Source organism: Camelus dromedarius, chromosome 4, assembly GCF_036321535.1.
Source record: "Camelus dromedarius isolate mCamDro1 chromosome 4, mCamDro1.pat, whole genome shotgun sequence".
NCBI lineage: Eukaryota > Metazoa > Chordata > Mammalia > Artiodactyla > Camelidae > Camelus > Camelus dromedarius.
Window position 1 is genome coordinate 7,734,229 of NC_087439.1, and position 17,005 is coordinate 7,751,233.

Genomic DNA, 17,005 nt, shown 5'->3' on the forward strand with positions numbered 1-17,005 from the left:
CCAGAGAAGCCGACAGGTTCCACAGAGCTGTTCACACAGTAGAAGGAGGGTTCAGAGCAGCGAGCAGAAGAGTTCACAGCATGACAAGTGAGATGAGCGGGGCTGTTCAGCCTCACCGCCTCAGCTGTGTCTTCTTGAACAAGTCACTAACCTTTCTGTGCCTCAGTACCCTCATCTGTAAAATGGGGAAAAGTGGGCGCACCCAACTCCACAGCCATTGTGTCAGAACTGCGCGAACGGGTGTAAGCAGGTGCTGGAAGCGCAGCTCGGCACACAAGGGGCACTTTGAAAGTGCTGGCTGCTGTCAGCTGTTTTCCGGCTGGGAGGTCAAGGGCAGAAACTTCCACGGCACTGCAAGGCGGAGACCGGGTCCTCCTTGTCCTCACGACTGCACAAGAATACGGCATCCTGTTTCCAGAGCCTTCACTTCTAAGCATCAAGAGGTCAAGCTTCTCATTATAGTGGAAGCTCATTATCAATATCTTTAAATGAAGAGAAACGATGACAATCCAGGGCCCACTTGCTGCGCAGAAGAGAACTGAACGAGCCCTGAGTGTGGGCTTCCTGCTGAGTTTGTCCCGCATCCCAAGACGTGAGTGTCTACAGGTCAAGTGGGCAAAGGAGAAGAGAGATGTCTTCTTTTTTTTTTTTTTTTCTGAGAAAAGCTTTTTTCACACAGACTTCAGCTACTTCCTTCATCCTGAAGCCTCTAATTAGAATTCTAATCCGTAAGGTAAATATGCCGCCCCCTGTTCTCTCCACAAGCTTGAAACAGGAACATCAAGGTGGCTCAGTTACCTGCCAGCTCCTTGGCCCGTTTGGCGATAACCCTTCTTTGTATTTATCCCACATCTTTCGTCTGAGCTCCCTCAGCCCCTCTGCACACGGGATCTCATTATCCTCAACACCAGCACAGCGAGACCCTTGACCCCTGCAATTATCCCCGATTCACACATGACGGAGCCCAGGTTGGCAGCACACGCCATCCCTCGTCTCACAAACAACGAAGCCCAAGAACAGAGCAAAATTCTCCTGCTTCTCACTCTGCGGTTGTCAGCAACTGGCCTTGACGAGATGGCACAGGGTCGCTCAGTTCCTGGGAAATTTCTGAAGAGTTGTCTAAACTGGGAAAGTCCAAGCTGAGACGACCCAAAAGCCTTCAGAAAATACAACCGAAGTAAGCCAGCTCCACAGAGCCCCGCTGCCCAGATGGCACTGCCTCTCCCTGTGTATTACAGGTGACAGAATAGAATCTCAGGGAAAACATTTTTGAGGACATTAATACTCAATGAATAGAATGTATACTCATGACAATCTTCACTAAGGTATCTTTGGTGATCCACTGGGAGGAGCTGCTCTCTCTCCCCAATTTGGCCCTGCTGTCATCCTGTAAAGACTCTTCATGGAGTGTGTGAGGTGTTCCCACGCTTGCTGGGTCTGTATCTTCTCCTACTGGATTCAAAATACATCATTCAGTCCAAGAACACCAAAGCCAACTATGTGTAGGGTACTCTGCAAGATGCCAACATTACAAAGATCACTTATACATGGAAGCTGACCTCAGGAAACTTTCTGAAGCCAGCTACACCCTAGTCATGATTCTGAGCACACAGGATAAGATCTAGCTCATGACAGGTATCAGGGACTGAGTGCTTCATCCCCCTCAAATTCCTGTGCTGAAGCCCTAACCCCCCGTGTGGCTATATTTGGAGACAGAGCCTCTAAAGAAGTACTTATAATCACATGAAGTTATATGGGTGGAGCATTGATCTAACAGGAAGATTTTATTTTTTTTTCAGAAGAGACACTGGAGAGCTCTCTCTCCCTCTCTAACTCCCCACCTCCCTCTTCAAACACCCACTGAGGAAAAGCCACAGGGAGAAAGTGCACCTGCAACCCAAGGAGGGGAGCTCCCCCGAGACTCCGCCCCTGCTGGCACCTGGATCTCAGACTTTCCGTCCCCAGAACTGTGAGAAAACACACTTCCGTAGATCTAGGCGTCCAGTTTGTGACATTTTGTTATGGCAGCCCTGGCCAAGGAAGGCAGTAGGTATCAAATAGATGCTTGTAGAGTTCATTGAAATCTGTTTCTTTTGTCATTAGCCTTATTTCCATGGCAGTCTTTGATGTCTGCTCTTCACCTGGAAACTACCAATGGTGATTCGGGAGCCATTCTTTCCCTATTTTGGTTTCCTCGATGCCGCCTCACTCGCTCCACAGCCAGAGGTTGGGGTTGGAGAAAGAGTTTGCCAAGTGCTTAACTGTCTCCGCAGCTGTGTCCTGCTGGGCCTGGCCTTGTGGCGAGCAGATCTCCCCAACTCTCCATCAGCCCTATCCTTGCATTCACTCTCTCTCTGTCTTTCCTTTAGAAACATCAGACAAGTTTCCCAAAGGTCTGGTTCAGAGGGTATTAGGGAAAGCTATTCTTTAAGTTATTTTTTTCCATTTCACATTTTTCTATATCACAAGCTGCTGTCCACGCCTAGTGACCGCAGCTGCAGTGCCAGGCGGACACCCTGTGTCTCATCTTCTGCCGTCCTCAGGCGAACGCCCTGCTCATTGGTGCCCTGCCTCTAGGAAAGGGGTGACTGGCATGTCGGCTGTGTATTCACGTTTAATCCCAGTTATCCCGAACCTGGCGTTTTATATTCGTGATAACCCAAGCGTGCAGATCATTCATACTAGTTTATTATCATCAATAAGGCAACACAATGTGTTTTGTGCTTTACAGCCTACGGGGCACGTCCACTTGCACGATCTCATCTGAGCTCACTCTTAGCCTGACTGAGCTGCGATTTCATAATGCTGTTGACTGAGTGACCTGAACAACGGAGTTTTATTTTCTCACAGTTCTGGAGGCCAGCAGAGCCAAGGTGCTGGCCAGTTCAGTATCTGGTGAGGGCTCTTCTCCTGGCTTGAAGTTGACCACCTGCTCACCATGTTTCCACGTAACAGAGATGAGAGAGACAGAGAGAGAGAGAGAGAGAGACAGCAGTGGTGTCTGCAAGGACACTAGCCCTATCAGATCAGGGCTCCCTTATGATCTCATTTAACCTCGTTACCTTCTTACTCTAAATCCAGCACACTTGAATCAGGGGGTTAACCTATGAATTTTAGGGGGTCATGATTCAGTCCACAGTAACCTTCAAGGACCAGTGAGCACCCCACGAATGAACAGACCCACTACAGCAAAGAGTCGAGAACGATGCCCTGAACTCAGGCGTACCCATCATGGCTCCATCTCTCCTCTCAGACCCACCCCTCGGCACGTGGACCGACTACGTGGAACTGGAGATGCCATCTGCTCCTGCCCATGTCACTGTCCCTCCTCCAGAGGGAGAAGAGATCTCTCAAGGTCACAGTGTGTCACAGCCACGTTGTTGTGGGCTGGAGGAGACACCTGGTGTCCCCAAGCCAGAGAGGGCTGGAAAGCTCAGAAGTGTAAGAAGTGAACTGATTAAAACACAGTCTGGGAGATATCAAAAGACTTGGGGACTTTAAATTCAAAGCAGCCAAGTGATGCTTGACACAAGCCCAGAGATGGAGGTGATCAGGGCTGATTAGGGCCAAGAAGACAAGCCTTCTGTGGCATGCTTCTCTTGGGCTATTTATCAACATTCCTGTTGCTCTGAGGAACCCCAGCACCTGCCAGGGTCAGAAGGTGGGTGGTGGGGACAGCAGGGAGCTTTGAAGCTCTCCTGGGAGAATCAGCCAAGGCAGGGAGGTTCTAGGGTCACCCTAGCCCAAGCTAGACACTGTTGAGGATTGCACTTTGAAGACACTCCCTCTCTGGCTTCCTCTTTATCCCCATCTCCCTGGAGCCAGTCTGTTCCAAATGTGAAGTGTCTGGGTTCATCATTATTCCTTCCAAGGTGTGTGCAATCACACAGGCAGACAGTGCATCTCATGAATGTATATATTGAGAAAAGACTGATAAAAAGAAAACGCTGAAGCAAAGTCAGACATGCCATTTGGTGCTGGAGGGCACCTGAGCAGCCACCAAGGGGAGGTGACCTGGGAACTCTGCTTGGATTTCGTACACAAGTGATTTCATCACAGATCGATGGTCTTAGAATTATCACATATTCTAAATTCAATTTTTTAAAATTTCTACCATCAAGAAGCCAAGAAGGACAGATGATGAGAGAGTAGAAAAGGGAATTGATTGGAATAAAATATATACATCTCAACAATGGGAATAAAAAAGGGAAAATGAGGACCAATCAAAGGAACAACTTATTTTATTAAAAAATATAGTATCTGCATAGAGAACACTGATTTATCTTTCATGGACCAACTCAAGGGTCACTATCTCCATGAAGACTTTTCTGAAGACTTTCCAGGAAGAACTGTTCACTGCAGCTAGAACAGACCTCTAGGCAAGCATCTCTGACACATTGTGGTCCTTATTTGTTTTGGATCTCTGTTCCCAGACTGATCTTAAAGGCAGGATAGGAGCCTGTCTATCTCTGTCTCTCTGGTCCATGAAATAGTGCCTGCTACACAGTAGATGCTCTGTGAATATTGGTTACAGATGAGCTTGAAGGCGATCTCCCTGGTACCATACAGAAGGCAGAGCCATCACTCAATAAGATGCTGAGAAAGTTAAGTGTGTCTTTAGAACATCTCCTTCCCTAGACCCTTTTCCTTCTTCAAATGCCCATTGTCCCCCAACTGCCATGCCTCTGAGAAGTTTCCTTTTGAGAGAGGATGGAAGGGGGCAGGGCACAACCATTGAAAGAATGACACAGAAACTATCACCAAGATGGCGGAAGATTCAACTCCCAGTAGACCCTGAGCTTCAGTATACGCTCACTGAAATATAATAGGTGCTAAATGGTCCTCCCACAGGTGCCAGGACAGTTCTGAGGCTGAACGTAAAAGGTCAAAAAGTGGGTAATGGCCCAGTTCCTGGAAATCCCACCCCCTTCCCCAAAGCAGCTGGAATAATCCTCCCACTTGTTAGCACATGAAGCTACCCAGCCCTTAAAAACTAAACATCCCAACGCCTCGTAGCCTCCCTGGCCTTCTGAGATGGCCTGCACTCACTCTGTCTATGGAGTGTGCATCTCTCTGAATAAATCTATCTTCACTCTTCTATGGCTTGAATTCCTTCCTGAGTGAAGCCAAGGACCCTCACTCGGCGGGGCACATCCCAGGGATTCAACCAAGACTTGGGACATAACCATTCATCCTCTGGCCCCATTTTTCTGTCTCACGTCTTCTGACTCTCTGACCCCAAAATGCCTTCCTTTCTGCCACTCTTTTTCTATCTGAGAAATTAAAACCATTGTTTTCCTTTAGGAAGAACCTGCTTTCATTTGCAAAGACAGCAGCCCCTCACCCTGAATGTCTCTAGTTGGAGAAAAGTCGAGAACAATGATAAAGGATGAAGAAGAATTCCAAGGCTGTTGCATCCAACCCAGCCAGGGAGGGACCCATCCGCATGGCTTTGAATCACACTGCTCTTGCTTCTCTGGCCTGGACATCCTTATTAAAGACATTTGCCAAGAATTCTGCTCAAGATTTACACAGTTCATCCACTTGCCCCCACGCCCTGGCTTCTTCACCCTGAGAACTGAAATTGGAGCCATCTTGTATAATGGGGCCATAGGCATTTTCTTCCTCTTGGGAAGAACAAAATAGACTCCTTTTAAGAGTGACCCTGTCCTCATAATTTCCACCAGACTCCCAAAAGTGTCTTAAATCAAAGTAAGGTCAAAAACTTGTACCAACAGAAAACTCTTAGTCCACCTCGGAGAGATGGGCATCAATCTCATCCTAAAACCGCTTCCAGAGACTTTCCCAAGTTAACCTTTTACTGCCTTTGTTCTCCTGATCTTTTTTTTTTTTTTCAATCTGTAAATACTCTTCACTTCCATGAATGTTTTTAGAGGTACGTTTTCCACTAAAACGTACCAAAGTTAGTTGTATTCAAAATATTTCTAGCTTGTTACAATGCAGTGCCCCCCATATTCGTCACTGGCAGGTAGGCAGGTGGCCTAATACTGTGAAACTTCTGCAACAAGTTGTAAGGAGACCAATTCTTAATCCCTCATAGAAGCATTTCCAAGTCTGCAAATGGAGCCCTTGCGGAAAGAAATATGAATGTAAGACTACACAGGAAGGAAATGGAGACTCACAAAAAATAAGATTTGGCAAGAAACTCAAAGATGATTTTTCTCTGCCAACCGCTGCTGGAATTCTCACTATAGTTTCTCCAACAAGTCATCATTTAACTATTATTCAAAGACCCCTCTCATGACAAGGAATTCAGTGTCATACAAGGTATTTATGCTACTGCTATAATTCCTTAATTCTTAGCAGATGCATCCTTAATGTTAGGCAAAATCTAACTTCCAGCGAGATTGCTTGAGAAATCTGGGCAGCTGGTGTATCTAAATCATCTTCCAAAAACTGTAAGGTGGCTTTTGAGTCTCTTTTTCCTTACTGTGTTAAGACAGCACTGTATCCTGCGTCCCGTGTGTCTTTGTTGGTCTCCGCAGTTCCTGATAATGTGCAGCAAGACTAGTCATCACTCCGGCATTAAGGAAAGGAGGAATGACTGAGCGCACATCTTAGCCATGTTTCTGTGGTAGAAAGAGATGTCAGGAAAAGCCCCAGGATCCTAAATCACTGAGCCAGCCAGCACCACTATGAGCCAGGAGGGAAGGGGGCAGGGCATAGCCATTAAAGGAATGACACAGCCATTAGCACCAAGATGGCGGATGATTCGACTCCCAGTGGACTGTGAGCTTCAATATACACTCACTGGAATTCAATAGCAGCTACATGGCGCTCCTACAGGTGCCAGGACAGTTTCAAGACTACCCATAAAAAGGTCAAAAAGTGGGTGATGGCCCAGTCCTTGGGAATCCCAGCCCCTTCCCCAAAGTAGTTGGAACAGTCCTCCCACTTGTTAGCATATGAAGTTGCCGAGTTCATAAAAACTGACAACCCCCCGCACCTCATGGCCTTTCTCATTTCTGACTAAGATGGCCTGCATTCTATCTACAGAGTGTGTATCTCTCTGAATAAGTCTACTTTAACTCAACTGTCACTCACTCTTGAATTATTTCCTGTGCAAAGCCAAGGACCCTCATGTGGGAGGGCACATCCCAGGGACTTGACTGAGACCTGGGACGTGACCATCCTCTCGCCCCACATTTTTCCTCTATCACTCCTACAACAAGTGTTCCCTAGAGCAACTGGGGCGGGGCGAGGTGGGCGGGAACAGTCAGTCTCTGAACTGAGTGAGGGGAGTGGGGGGCACTCTGTTACTACCAGCGCCTTGGAGCCCATTTCTTGTATCTTAGACGGAGCTGAAAGGCTGGTACTTCTACACTACCCCTGAGATCTAAGCTTAAACAAATTTGTAAGCCACACATATCTCCTTGCTTCTTGCTCCTAGTCAGGATTCAAAACATGTAAATGCCTATGGGGTCAGGTAGAGCTTTCAATGAACTGAGACTTTAAAGTATAAGAAAATAGAGGATAAGGCAAAATTCAAGAAGGCCTTCCCAAAATAAGGAAAGGAAAGTTATTTAACTGGAGAATGTCATTCTAAGTGAAGTAAGCCAGAAAAGGAAAGAAAAATACCACATGCTATCACTTATATGTGGAATCTAAGATAAGAACAACAAAAGACAAACAAACTTATTTACAAACAGAAACAGACTCACAGACATAGAAAATAAACTTGTGGTTACCAGTGCGGAAGCGGGTGGGAAGGGATAAGTTGGGAGTTGGAGATTTGCAGATACTAACTACTATATATAAAATAGACAAACAGCAATTTATACTGTACAGCACAGGGAACTGTATTCAATATCTAGCAGTAACTTATGGTGAAAAAGAATATGAAAGCAAATGTATGTATGTTCCTATGTGACTGAAGCATTGTGCTGGACACCAGAAATTGACACAACATTGTAAACTGACTGTACTTCAATAAAAATATATAAAAAATATGCAATCTTTTGAAAAATAAATAACACTCTTAGTTTATCTCTTGTGGTTAAACATACCTACTAGACTTAGGAAGGGCGGATTGAATTCCCAAACTTCTCTTACTGGCTGTGGGATTGTAAACAAGATGTTTAATGCCTGTATGTCTTGGTTTCTGCAACTGTAAGATACTGATTATATTAACACCACTAATGACACAGCTCTGTACATTAATTAGAATGGTGTCCAGGGTAGAGTTTAAAATACATATGTTATAATATAACAAAGTATATGAAGTAATATACATGTAATCTGATATATTTTTATGATGCACTGTCTGTATCCATGAACACGAACCTACAGGTGCCAGTATGTCTGCAGAACCACACCCAAAAGATGCTTTGGGGGAAATCGTGCCTCTCAGTGCTCTGTAACCATCTTAACACAGTCCAAGCACATGAGAGCAGGATGACCTCCTTTAGAGGAAAGATCGCTGGGCTGATTACCAAGATACCTGGCTTCTGCTCCCAGCTGTGTCATGAATTAGCTGGCTGGCCTATGTGAATCAGTGAGTCCATGCCTCAGTGTCCTCAGCCATCCTTACTGACCTTTCAGAGACATTACAGGCGCCAGGTTTAAGAACTGACATGTTGATATACTGGTTCTAATCAGACAAAGGTCTGCTAATAAATAAGAGATCTAACTAATAACCCATAATGTTTTCCTTTTCTCTTATAGTCTTTCAAGACCAGACAGTCTTGGAATGACCATTCATAATCCTAATCTCTCTAGATCCTTTTTTTCCCCTTCCCTTCCATGTTGCTTTTATTTTTTATTTTATTTAATTTTTTTGTTGGATGTATAGTCGATTTACAATGTTGTGTTAATTTCTGGTGTACAACACAGAGATTGAGTTATACACACATGTATATATAGATACTGATATATATAAACATATACATGTTTCTTTTCATATTCTTTTTCATTATAGGCTATTCCAAGGTATTGAATATAGTTCTCTGTGCTGTACAGTAAGACCTTTTTGTTTATTCATTTTACATATAGTAGTTAGTATCTACAAATCCTGAACTCCCAATTTATCCCTTCCCACTCCCTTCCCCTCCTGGTAACCATAAGTTTGTTTTCCATGTCTGAGAGTCTGTTTCTGTTTTGTAAAGTTCATGTTGCTTTTAGAGGGAAGGAGTCCTGTGACATGGAGTTAGCTATTATTATTATTGTAAATCAGGGCCGATTCAACCCACAGGTCCACCAGTTTGGATCCTTGCTTGGGGCTCACACATCATTCTCAATTTTCCATGTCGTAAATAGTTGAAAAGCAAGATGGCACAAAGAAGAATAAACCCAAGAAAAAGCAGAGCAGGGGAAATTTCTAGAGTCTCCAACAGCCATCAAAACCTATGCCCTTCAACATCCCTTCTACGAATTGGGTTCTGTCCCTTGATTATTCTAACCTTTACATATTTCATTTTGTCCACCTTCTTTCCAAAATCTGATTCTCACAACCGAGCCCCATGTTCCACTAGGTTAAGACTCACAGAGACTACTTCTCTGCAAGACCTCAGCCATCCCCTTCCATTAATACAGCCTGCACAGATGCTAGGTGTTTTGACAACCCTCCAGAAAGGATATATGTGACGAGTGTCCTTCGGCAACTCAGCTACGCCTACGATATTCTCCTTCCACTTAATGGATCCCAGCACAGAATAAATAATAAAGAATTACTGCTACACCGTTGAGGCAAATTAAAGTCAATACATTCGAGAGTTCAGGAATGCGTCAACACGGGTCCTGAATACCAACTTTAAATCATAAAGGCAAAGTACAGTCAAAGGCTTGGCTGGAGATCTGGAAATAAGCTGCCCAGATGGGACCACACTGAGGTTGCAATTACGCAGAATTTGGAGGGCATCTCCTGTCTCTCCAGCCCAGAATGACACTCATCAGGCTTCGTGCCCTCAGGACTCACCATTCTTACAGAGCAGGACAGCCAGGAAGTCCTGAGAAGACGAATTGATGAAGAGCAGGAGGCTGGGGGCCCGGGCTGTCACAAAGCTAAATGCGATATTTTCTTTGGATGGAGCAGCGTCCGCGTAAATTGCGGAGGATGAGAAGCTTACGTTCTTGGTCACCGGGTAGGGTTCTTGAAACCTGTAAGTCACTGAAGTGCCAGCCTCAAAAACAGCAGAAACCTCTGCAAAATAGAAGAGAGGAAAAGACATATGAAAACATTTAGTCGCGTTTTCAGAACAGCAATGCTAGCGTGTTGATGGTGTCCTATGAACCAGTTACCGTGTGAGGGTTTTTGCAAGAGTTCTAGAATATGCTTCCCACCATCACTTTGAAGTGGCAGAAATCATCACTTCTATTTACAAATGAGAAACATGAGGCTTGCCAAGTTCGAGCACCTTGAACAAAGTTGCACAGCTAAAAGAGAGAACTCAGATTTGTGCTGTGAAATGTCAGTCCAGCTTAACATAGATTTGCAGAAAAACCATCATGTGCCAGGCTGGTTTCTCAAGAAGCAAAGATGAAATGTCCCGGCCTCCAGTAGAGTAGAGAGAAATTTCACCAGGATTACCTTACTTTCAGAACAGAAATCCTAACCATTCTGGCTGATGTTTTTCTTGTGTGTCTGGAAGATGTTAAGTGGGCTCTTAGCTACTGGGAGTAAGACACTGGGACAGAAGGCAGTCATTCTCTGTGGTGTCAGATAAAGTGCAGGGACCCATGGAAACAGAGGAGAGGAAGGCTGGGGAAACAGGATGAATTTGGTTTAAACCACTTGTTCAGTCTTTTTTATTTTAATATTTTTAATTGAAGTATGGTCAGTTTACCATGTTTTGTCAATTTCTGGTGTACAGCACAACAGTTCAGTCACATACATATATTCGTTTTCATATTCTTTTTCACTGTAAGTTACTACAGGATATTGAATATGATTCCCTGTGCTGTACAGTATAAACGTGTTGTTTATGATCATTCTTATCTTCACATTTTGTCCATCTTCTTTCCAAAATCTGATTTTCAGAACCATGCCCAATGTTCCACCAAATTACAACTCACAGAGACTACTTCACTCTAAGACCTCGACCATCACCTTCCATAAATACAGCCTGCACAGATACCAGGGATTTCAGCAGCCCTCCAGAAAAGATCCTGCAGGCAGGTGCCCACCAGCTCCTAGGAATTGGTGTTGAGTTCCAAAAAAAGAGCAAAGACTTGGGTAAGTAGGTTCTCCCCTGGGAAACAACTTCTATAGCCCAACATGTTGGGTAGAACTCTGCCACCACTGTGGAGAAAGGAAGCTTCTAGAGGCCAATGACATTCAATTAGCAGGAACAGGCAAGTCACGCCATCCTCCCTGTCTGATGTCCTCACTCCAAATGCTACCATTTTTGTTGCGTGGGACCAGCAAGGATTTGGCTTCAACACTGATCTTCAGACTCACTCGATTTCATGCTAGCTGTGTGGTCCCAGGTAAGGTAGTCAGCTCTATGGACTGTTTTCTTGTCTGGCCAATGGGAGGCAACACAACTCCCTCAACAGGATGTCTATGTGGATAAATTAGATGGATGTGTCAAAGAGCTTAAGAGAGTTAGCCAACACTGATTAAACCCATAGACTCTCCAGATTCAAAGAGAATTTAACCTAAACCCATCCCAGTTTCCTCCATGTAATATAGCTGTTTAATGATTGTGCATGTATTCAAAGGCTGAGATATTTTCTTCTTTCAATCAAGGCTGTTCTTAAGTTCACTCCCGATTTTATCTCTACACGGTACCAGGGCCGGGGGCAAAGTTTCCTTGGTATAACACAGCTGAAATGTGGCAGTAAACCTCTGTCATAAAAAGAGTACAATAAACATGAATCTATATGGGCATGATTAATTTATCCTTCTCCTGAATGGTCTGTAGAATATCCCCAATTCCCCATGAAATTCTCTGATTAAGTTGGTGGCACCTAGAACATAATCCAAACTGGTTTTTGCTCTCTAATTCTATTGCAAATTTGTTCTACCTTGGTGAAAACTGTAACAACCTGTAACAGTGCCAAAGAAATTAAAGTTGCATATTTTAGCAGACGGCTTAGCAGATTGGGAATACTGGCTCATTTTTACTGAAGGTTCAGGGAAAGTGTTTTGCATCTCTCATGCAGGTTACAACCTCGGTACTCCTGATTGCAAAATCTGCAGCAGAAACTTGTGACAGGAGCCCAGTTAATCATCAGTTTGATTAAAGTACTTTTCTTAATGTGAATTACCTCGGGGACATTTGGCCAGCATTTTGTGCTCTTATCTCCTGGTTAACAGAATAATGGCTTTTATTTGATGTTGGTGTATGTGTTCAAATGTAAGGATAATTCAGAGCATTTTGTAATGAATAGCATATTAAATACAGGCATTCATATTACATTTTTTTCTTTATACTCAGGACGGGAAATTAAAATGAAAAGCATATTCTAAACTACAAACGTCCTACTAAGTTTCTGTGTCCCCTCCTCCCCTAGCCCCAGTTTGAAGTATTTTTTATCGTTTTGATATTGTGAATTTCAACTTTAAACTAAATTCAGCCAAAAACCTGGATTTGATTATACTCTGTTTCTTTTCTTTTATAATCTAAGAGTTTAGACTCTCTGATCCTGTTTATGTTCTGTGATTGATTTATCTGAACATCCAAAATCGCTGGGGTAAATAGAAGAAAAATCTTCACTTGAAAGTGATTGTCAATGACCTTCAGGCCATGCCAAGGCCGCAATAACCAACATCAGCAACATCTCTCACAAGATCCCATTCCACCTCGGGTTATTCAAGTGCACACAGGGATGAATTCAGTCTTGCCGTGGCTGTAAGGATTGGAAGAACGTTTATAAAGGAACAGCACACAGTAGGGATGCGATCAACAGCAGCTGGTCTTTATAACAGTAAATGAATTAGATTTAGAATTAGAATAAGTATAAAGATCAGGCCTGGGTAATGAATGGGCTACCAGTTACACAGAAATCAGTCAGGCTGTAGTTGATTTAGAAAAAACTTCATACAAACTGAAAATAAATGAAACACTTGGAAATCCGAATGCTGAAGGGATATTTCATCATATTAAAAAAACTATTCTTAAAACTTTCTTATAATAGTCCTGTGGGTATATGTTTTTATGGGTCCTCATTTTTTAACAAAACCTATTGCAATATTTATAGATGAAGTGATGCGGTACCTGGAATTTGCTTCAACATAAAAAAGAAGAGAAATGGATGTTAGCATATAGACAAAATAAAACTGATCATGAGTTAATAACTGTGGAAGATATCTGCAGACCCATGGTCAATTAATCTTTGACAAAGGAAGCAAGAACATACAATGGAGAAAAGACAGTCTCTTCAGCAAGCGATGTTGGGAAAACTGGACAGCAGCATGTAAATCAATGAAGCTAAAAGACTCCCTCACTCCATATACCCGAATAAACTCAGAATGGCTTAAAGACTTAAATATAAGACATGATAAATCTCCTAGAAGAAAATATAAGCAAAACATTCTCTGACATAAATTTTAGCAATGTTCTCCTACGACAGTCTACCCACGCAATGGAAATAAGAGCAAAAATAAACAAAAGGGACCTAATTAAACTCAAAGCTTTTGCACAGCAAAGGAAACCATAAGCAAAAAAAAAAAAAGAAAAAAATAAATAAAAAAAGAAAACAAAAAAAACCAACCACCACCACCTAAGGAATGGGAGAAAATATTTCCAAATGGTGTGACTGACAGAGGCTTAATTTCCAGAATATATAAACAGCTCATACAACTTAGTAACAAAAAGACAAACAACACAATCCAGAAATGGGCAGAGGACCTAAACAAGCAGTTCTCCAAGGAAGAAATACAAATGGCCAAAAGGCATATGAAAAAAATGCTCAGTATCACTAATTGTCAGAGAAATGCAAATCAAAACTATAATGAGGTATCATTATAAATGCTGGAGAGGCTGTGGAGAAAAGGGAACCCTCCTACACTGCTGATGGGAATGTAGTTTGGTACAGTGATTATGGAAAAGAGTATAAATGATAAATGATAAATGCTGGAGAGGCTGTGGAGAAAAGGGAACCCTCCTACACTGCTGATGGGAATGTAGTTTGGTACAGTGATTAAGGAAGAGAGTATGGAGATTCCTCAAAAAACTAAAGATAGACTTGGCATATGATCCAGCAATTCCACTTCTGTGTATATATCCAGAGGGAACTCTAACGCAAAAAGACACATGCACCCCAATGCTCATAGAAGCACTATATATAATATCCAAGACATGGAAACAACCTAAATGTCCATCGATAGATGACTGGATAAAGAAGTTGTGGTATATTTATACAGTGGACTACTACTCAGCCATAAAAATAAAATAATGCCATTTGCAGCAACATAAATGGACCTAGAGAACATTATTCTAAGTAAGCCAGAAAGAGAAAGACAAATGCCATATGATACCACCCAAATGTGGAAACTAAAAAAAGGCACTACAAACTGATACACAAAACAGAAACAGACTTGCAGACTTAGTAAACAATCTATGGTTACCAAGAGAAGGAGATGAGAGGGGATAAATTTGGGAGTCAAAGATTTACAAATGTAAGTCACTATGTATAAACACAGATTTTTAAAAAAAAATTTTCTTTTGTATAGCACAGGGAACTATGTTCAATGTCCTTTAATGGAAAAAAATTTTGAAAACAAATGTATGTATGTGTATGCATGACTGAGACATTGTGCTATGCACCAGAGACTGACACACTGTAACTGACTGTACTTCAATTAAAAAAGAAATGTGGAAGTTAAATAATGGGTACATGCCAGTTCTGAAACTCTTCTCTCTACTACAGAGTATAATTGAATGTTTCTGTAATAAAAAGTTAAAAAAATAATATAAGTTGGCAGGAAAGTATTTATTTAAGATTTTTTTCAACAGGTTTTGGCAATTGCTAAATTACCTGAATATACATACTATTTTTTTTCACTGAAACTCCATTATTAAGGAAATAATCAATATATATTTTTTATCACAGCATGATTTAAGTGCAAAATTTTGAGGAATTAAAATTCCAAAGCATTCATAAAAGTAATTATTTAGTGGGACTTTAGATGTCTGGCATTCTCTCAATGGCTTTATGACATGCTCCTTAAATTTTCATCACAGTCTTTCATAAAGAATTTCATGAACTTTCCAAATTCTGTAGACAAGAAAACTAAGGGATCAAGATGTTGAATGACACAACCAGTGTCACATAGTGTAGACTGTAGATGAGCCAGCGTCTGACAATAAGCAGATCTGGTGTTGGAGATCTATTGCTAAGCTGAAATGCTCCAGTGATAGGGTGGGTTAAATACACAGAGGCAATTCTACCAGATGGAATATTTTGCAATCAAAACCAATGACATGTAAATTTGTAAATGCATCAGTAAAAACTGATAAATTATATGGGAATGCCTATGAAACAAAATAAAGAAAATTCAGGATATCACATGGAATGGATAGAATTATCTCAGCTACAATAAATGCAAAGGAAAGAGCTAGAAGAAAATCATATTTTCTTTTTATTCATTGTCTTTGAATGATTCAACTGACTTTTATTTTCCTAGATTTCCAAATGAATCTCCAAATAGAATGTCAAATGTATTCTCTAACTTGTTAAATTATTTTTTTTTAATTTTTAAATTGAAATATAGTTGATTTGCAATGTTGTGTTAATTTCTGGTGTATAGCTTACGTTTCAGATATACATATATACATATGTTATATATATATATATATATATATATATATATATATATATATATATATATATTCCTTTTCATATTTTTTTCATTATAGGTTATATTTTTAATTCAAAAAAATTAAATGACAGTCATTTCCAGAATCCTCAGGTAGTCATGGGATGAAGGCGGGTTAAAGACAAACACAAATCAAAAAATGATGTTGGAACAACTGGAAAGCCGCAAACAAAAGAACACAGTAGGGCTCCTACCTCACACCATATACAAAAGTTAACTCAAAATGTATCAAAGACTAAATATAAGAGCTAAAACTATACAGCACTTAGAAAAAAACACAGGCATACATCTTCAGGACTTTGGGTTAGACAATAACTTCCTAGATATAATACCAAAAGTACAAACACAAAAGAAAAAATAGATAAATGTGACTTCATCAAAATTTGAAACTTTCGTGCTTCCAAAGACACTGTCAAGCAAGTGAAAAGGGGAGAAGTTTTTTGCAAATCTTAGATCTATTATGAGTGATATTCAGAATATAAAAAAAAATTCCCACAACTGAACAATATGAAGAAAAATAACCCAGTTTAGAAATAGTCTAAAAATTTGAAAAGACATTTCACCAAAGAAGATACACACTTGGCCAACAAGTACATGAAACAATGTTCCACATTATTAGTCATTTAAGAAAATGCAAGTCAAAAATTACAATTTTGATACAATTGAGGTGCCATTTTGCACAGTCACAGCAGAACATCTCTTACAGAAAAGACAGTGACAAGTGTTGGTGAGGATGTAGAGAAACTGAAATTCTCATACATAGTTGGTGAGAATGTAAAATGGAACAGTTACTTTGAATAGAGTTTGGCAGTTCCTCAAAATGTTAAATGTACATGTGATTACTATGTGACTCAGCAATTCCACCTCTAGGTTTATACCCAAAGGAACAGAAAACATAAATCCATACAAAAATGTACATGAATGTTAATAGCAGCATTATTCATAGTAGCCAAAGAAAGGGGAAACATCCCAATGTCCATCAACTGATGAATGGATAAATGAAATGTGGTATACACAGACAATGGGATGTTATTGAGCTTTAAACTAAAATCATTTTGTTAAAGGAATGTTGAAAACATTATGCTAAGAAACCAGACACAAAAAGGCTACTGACTGCATGATTCTTTTTTTTTAAAAAATATCCAGAATAGGCAATTCCTAGCAACAGAAAGTTGGATGAATGGTTTCCAGGGAGTAGAGTGGGGGGAAAGTTGAATGGGGAGC

General features: G+C 41.3%; 1 protein-coding gene across 1 annotated transcript in view; it reads right to left on the reverse strand.

Moving 5' to 3' along the window:
• CNTNAP5 (contactin associated protein family member 5) overlaps positions 1–17,005 on the reverse strand; it is a 741,033-nt gene that overhangs the window by 92,404 nt on the left and 631,624 nt on the right. Inside the window, exon 19 of the mRNA XM_010979356.3 lies at positions 9,935–10,159. Within this exon, the coding sequence (XP_010977658.3) occupies positions 9,935–10,159 (225 nt within the window). The remainder of the gene's footprint in view (positions 1–9,934; positions 10,160–17,005) is intronic.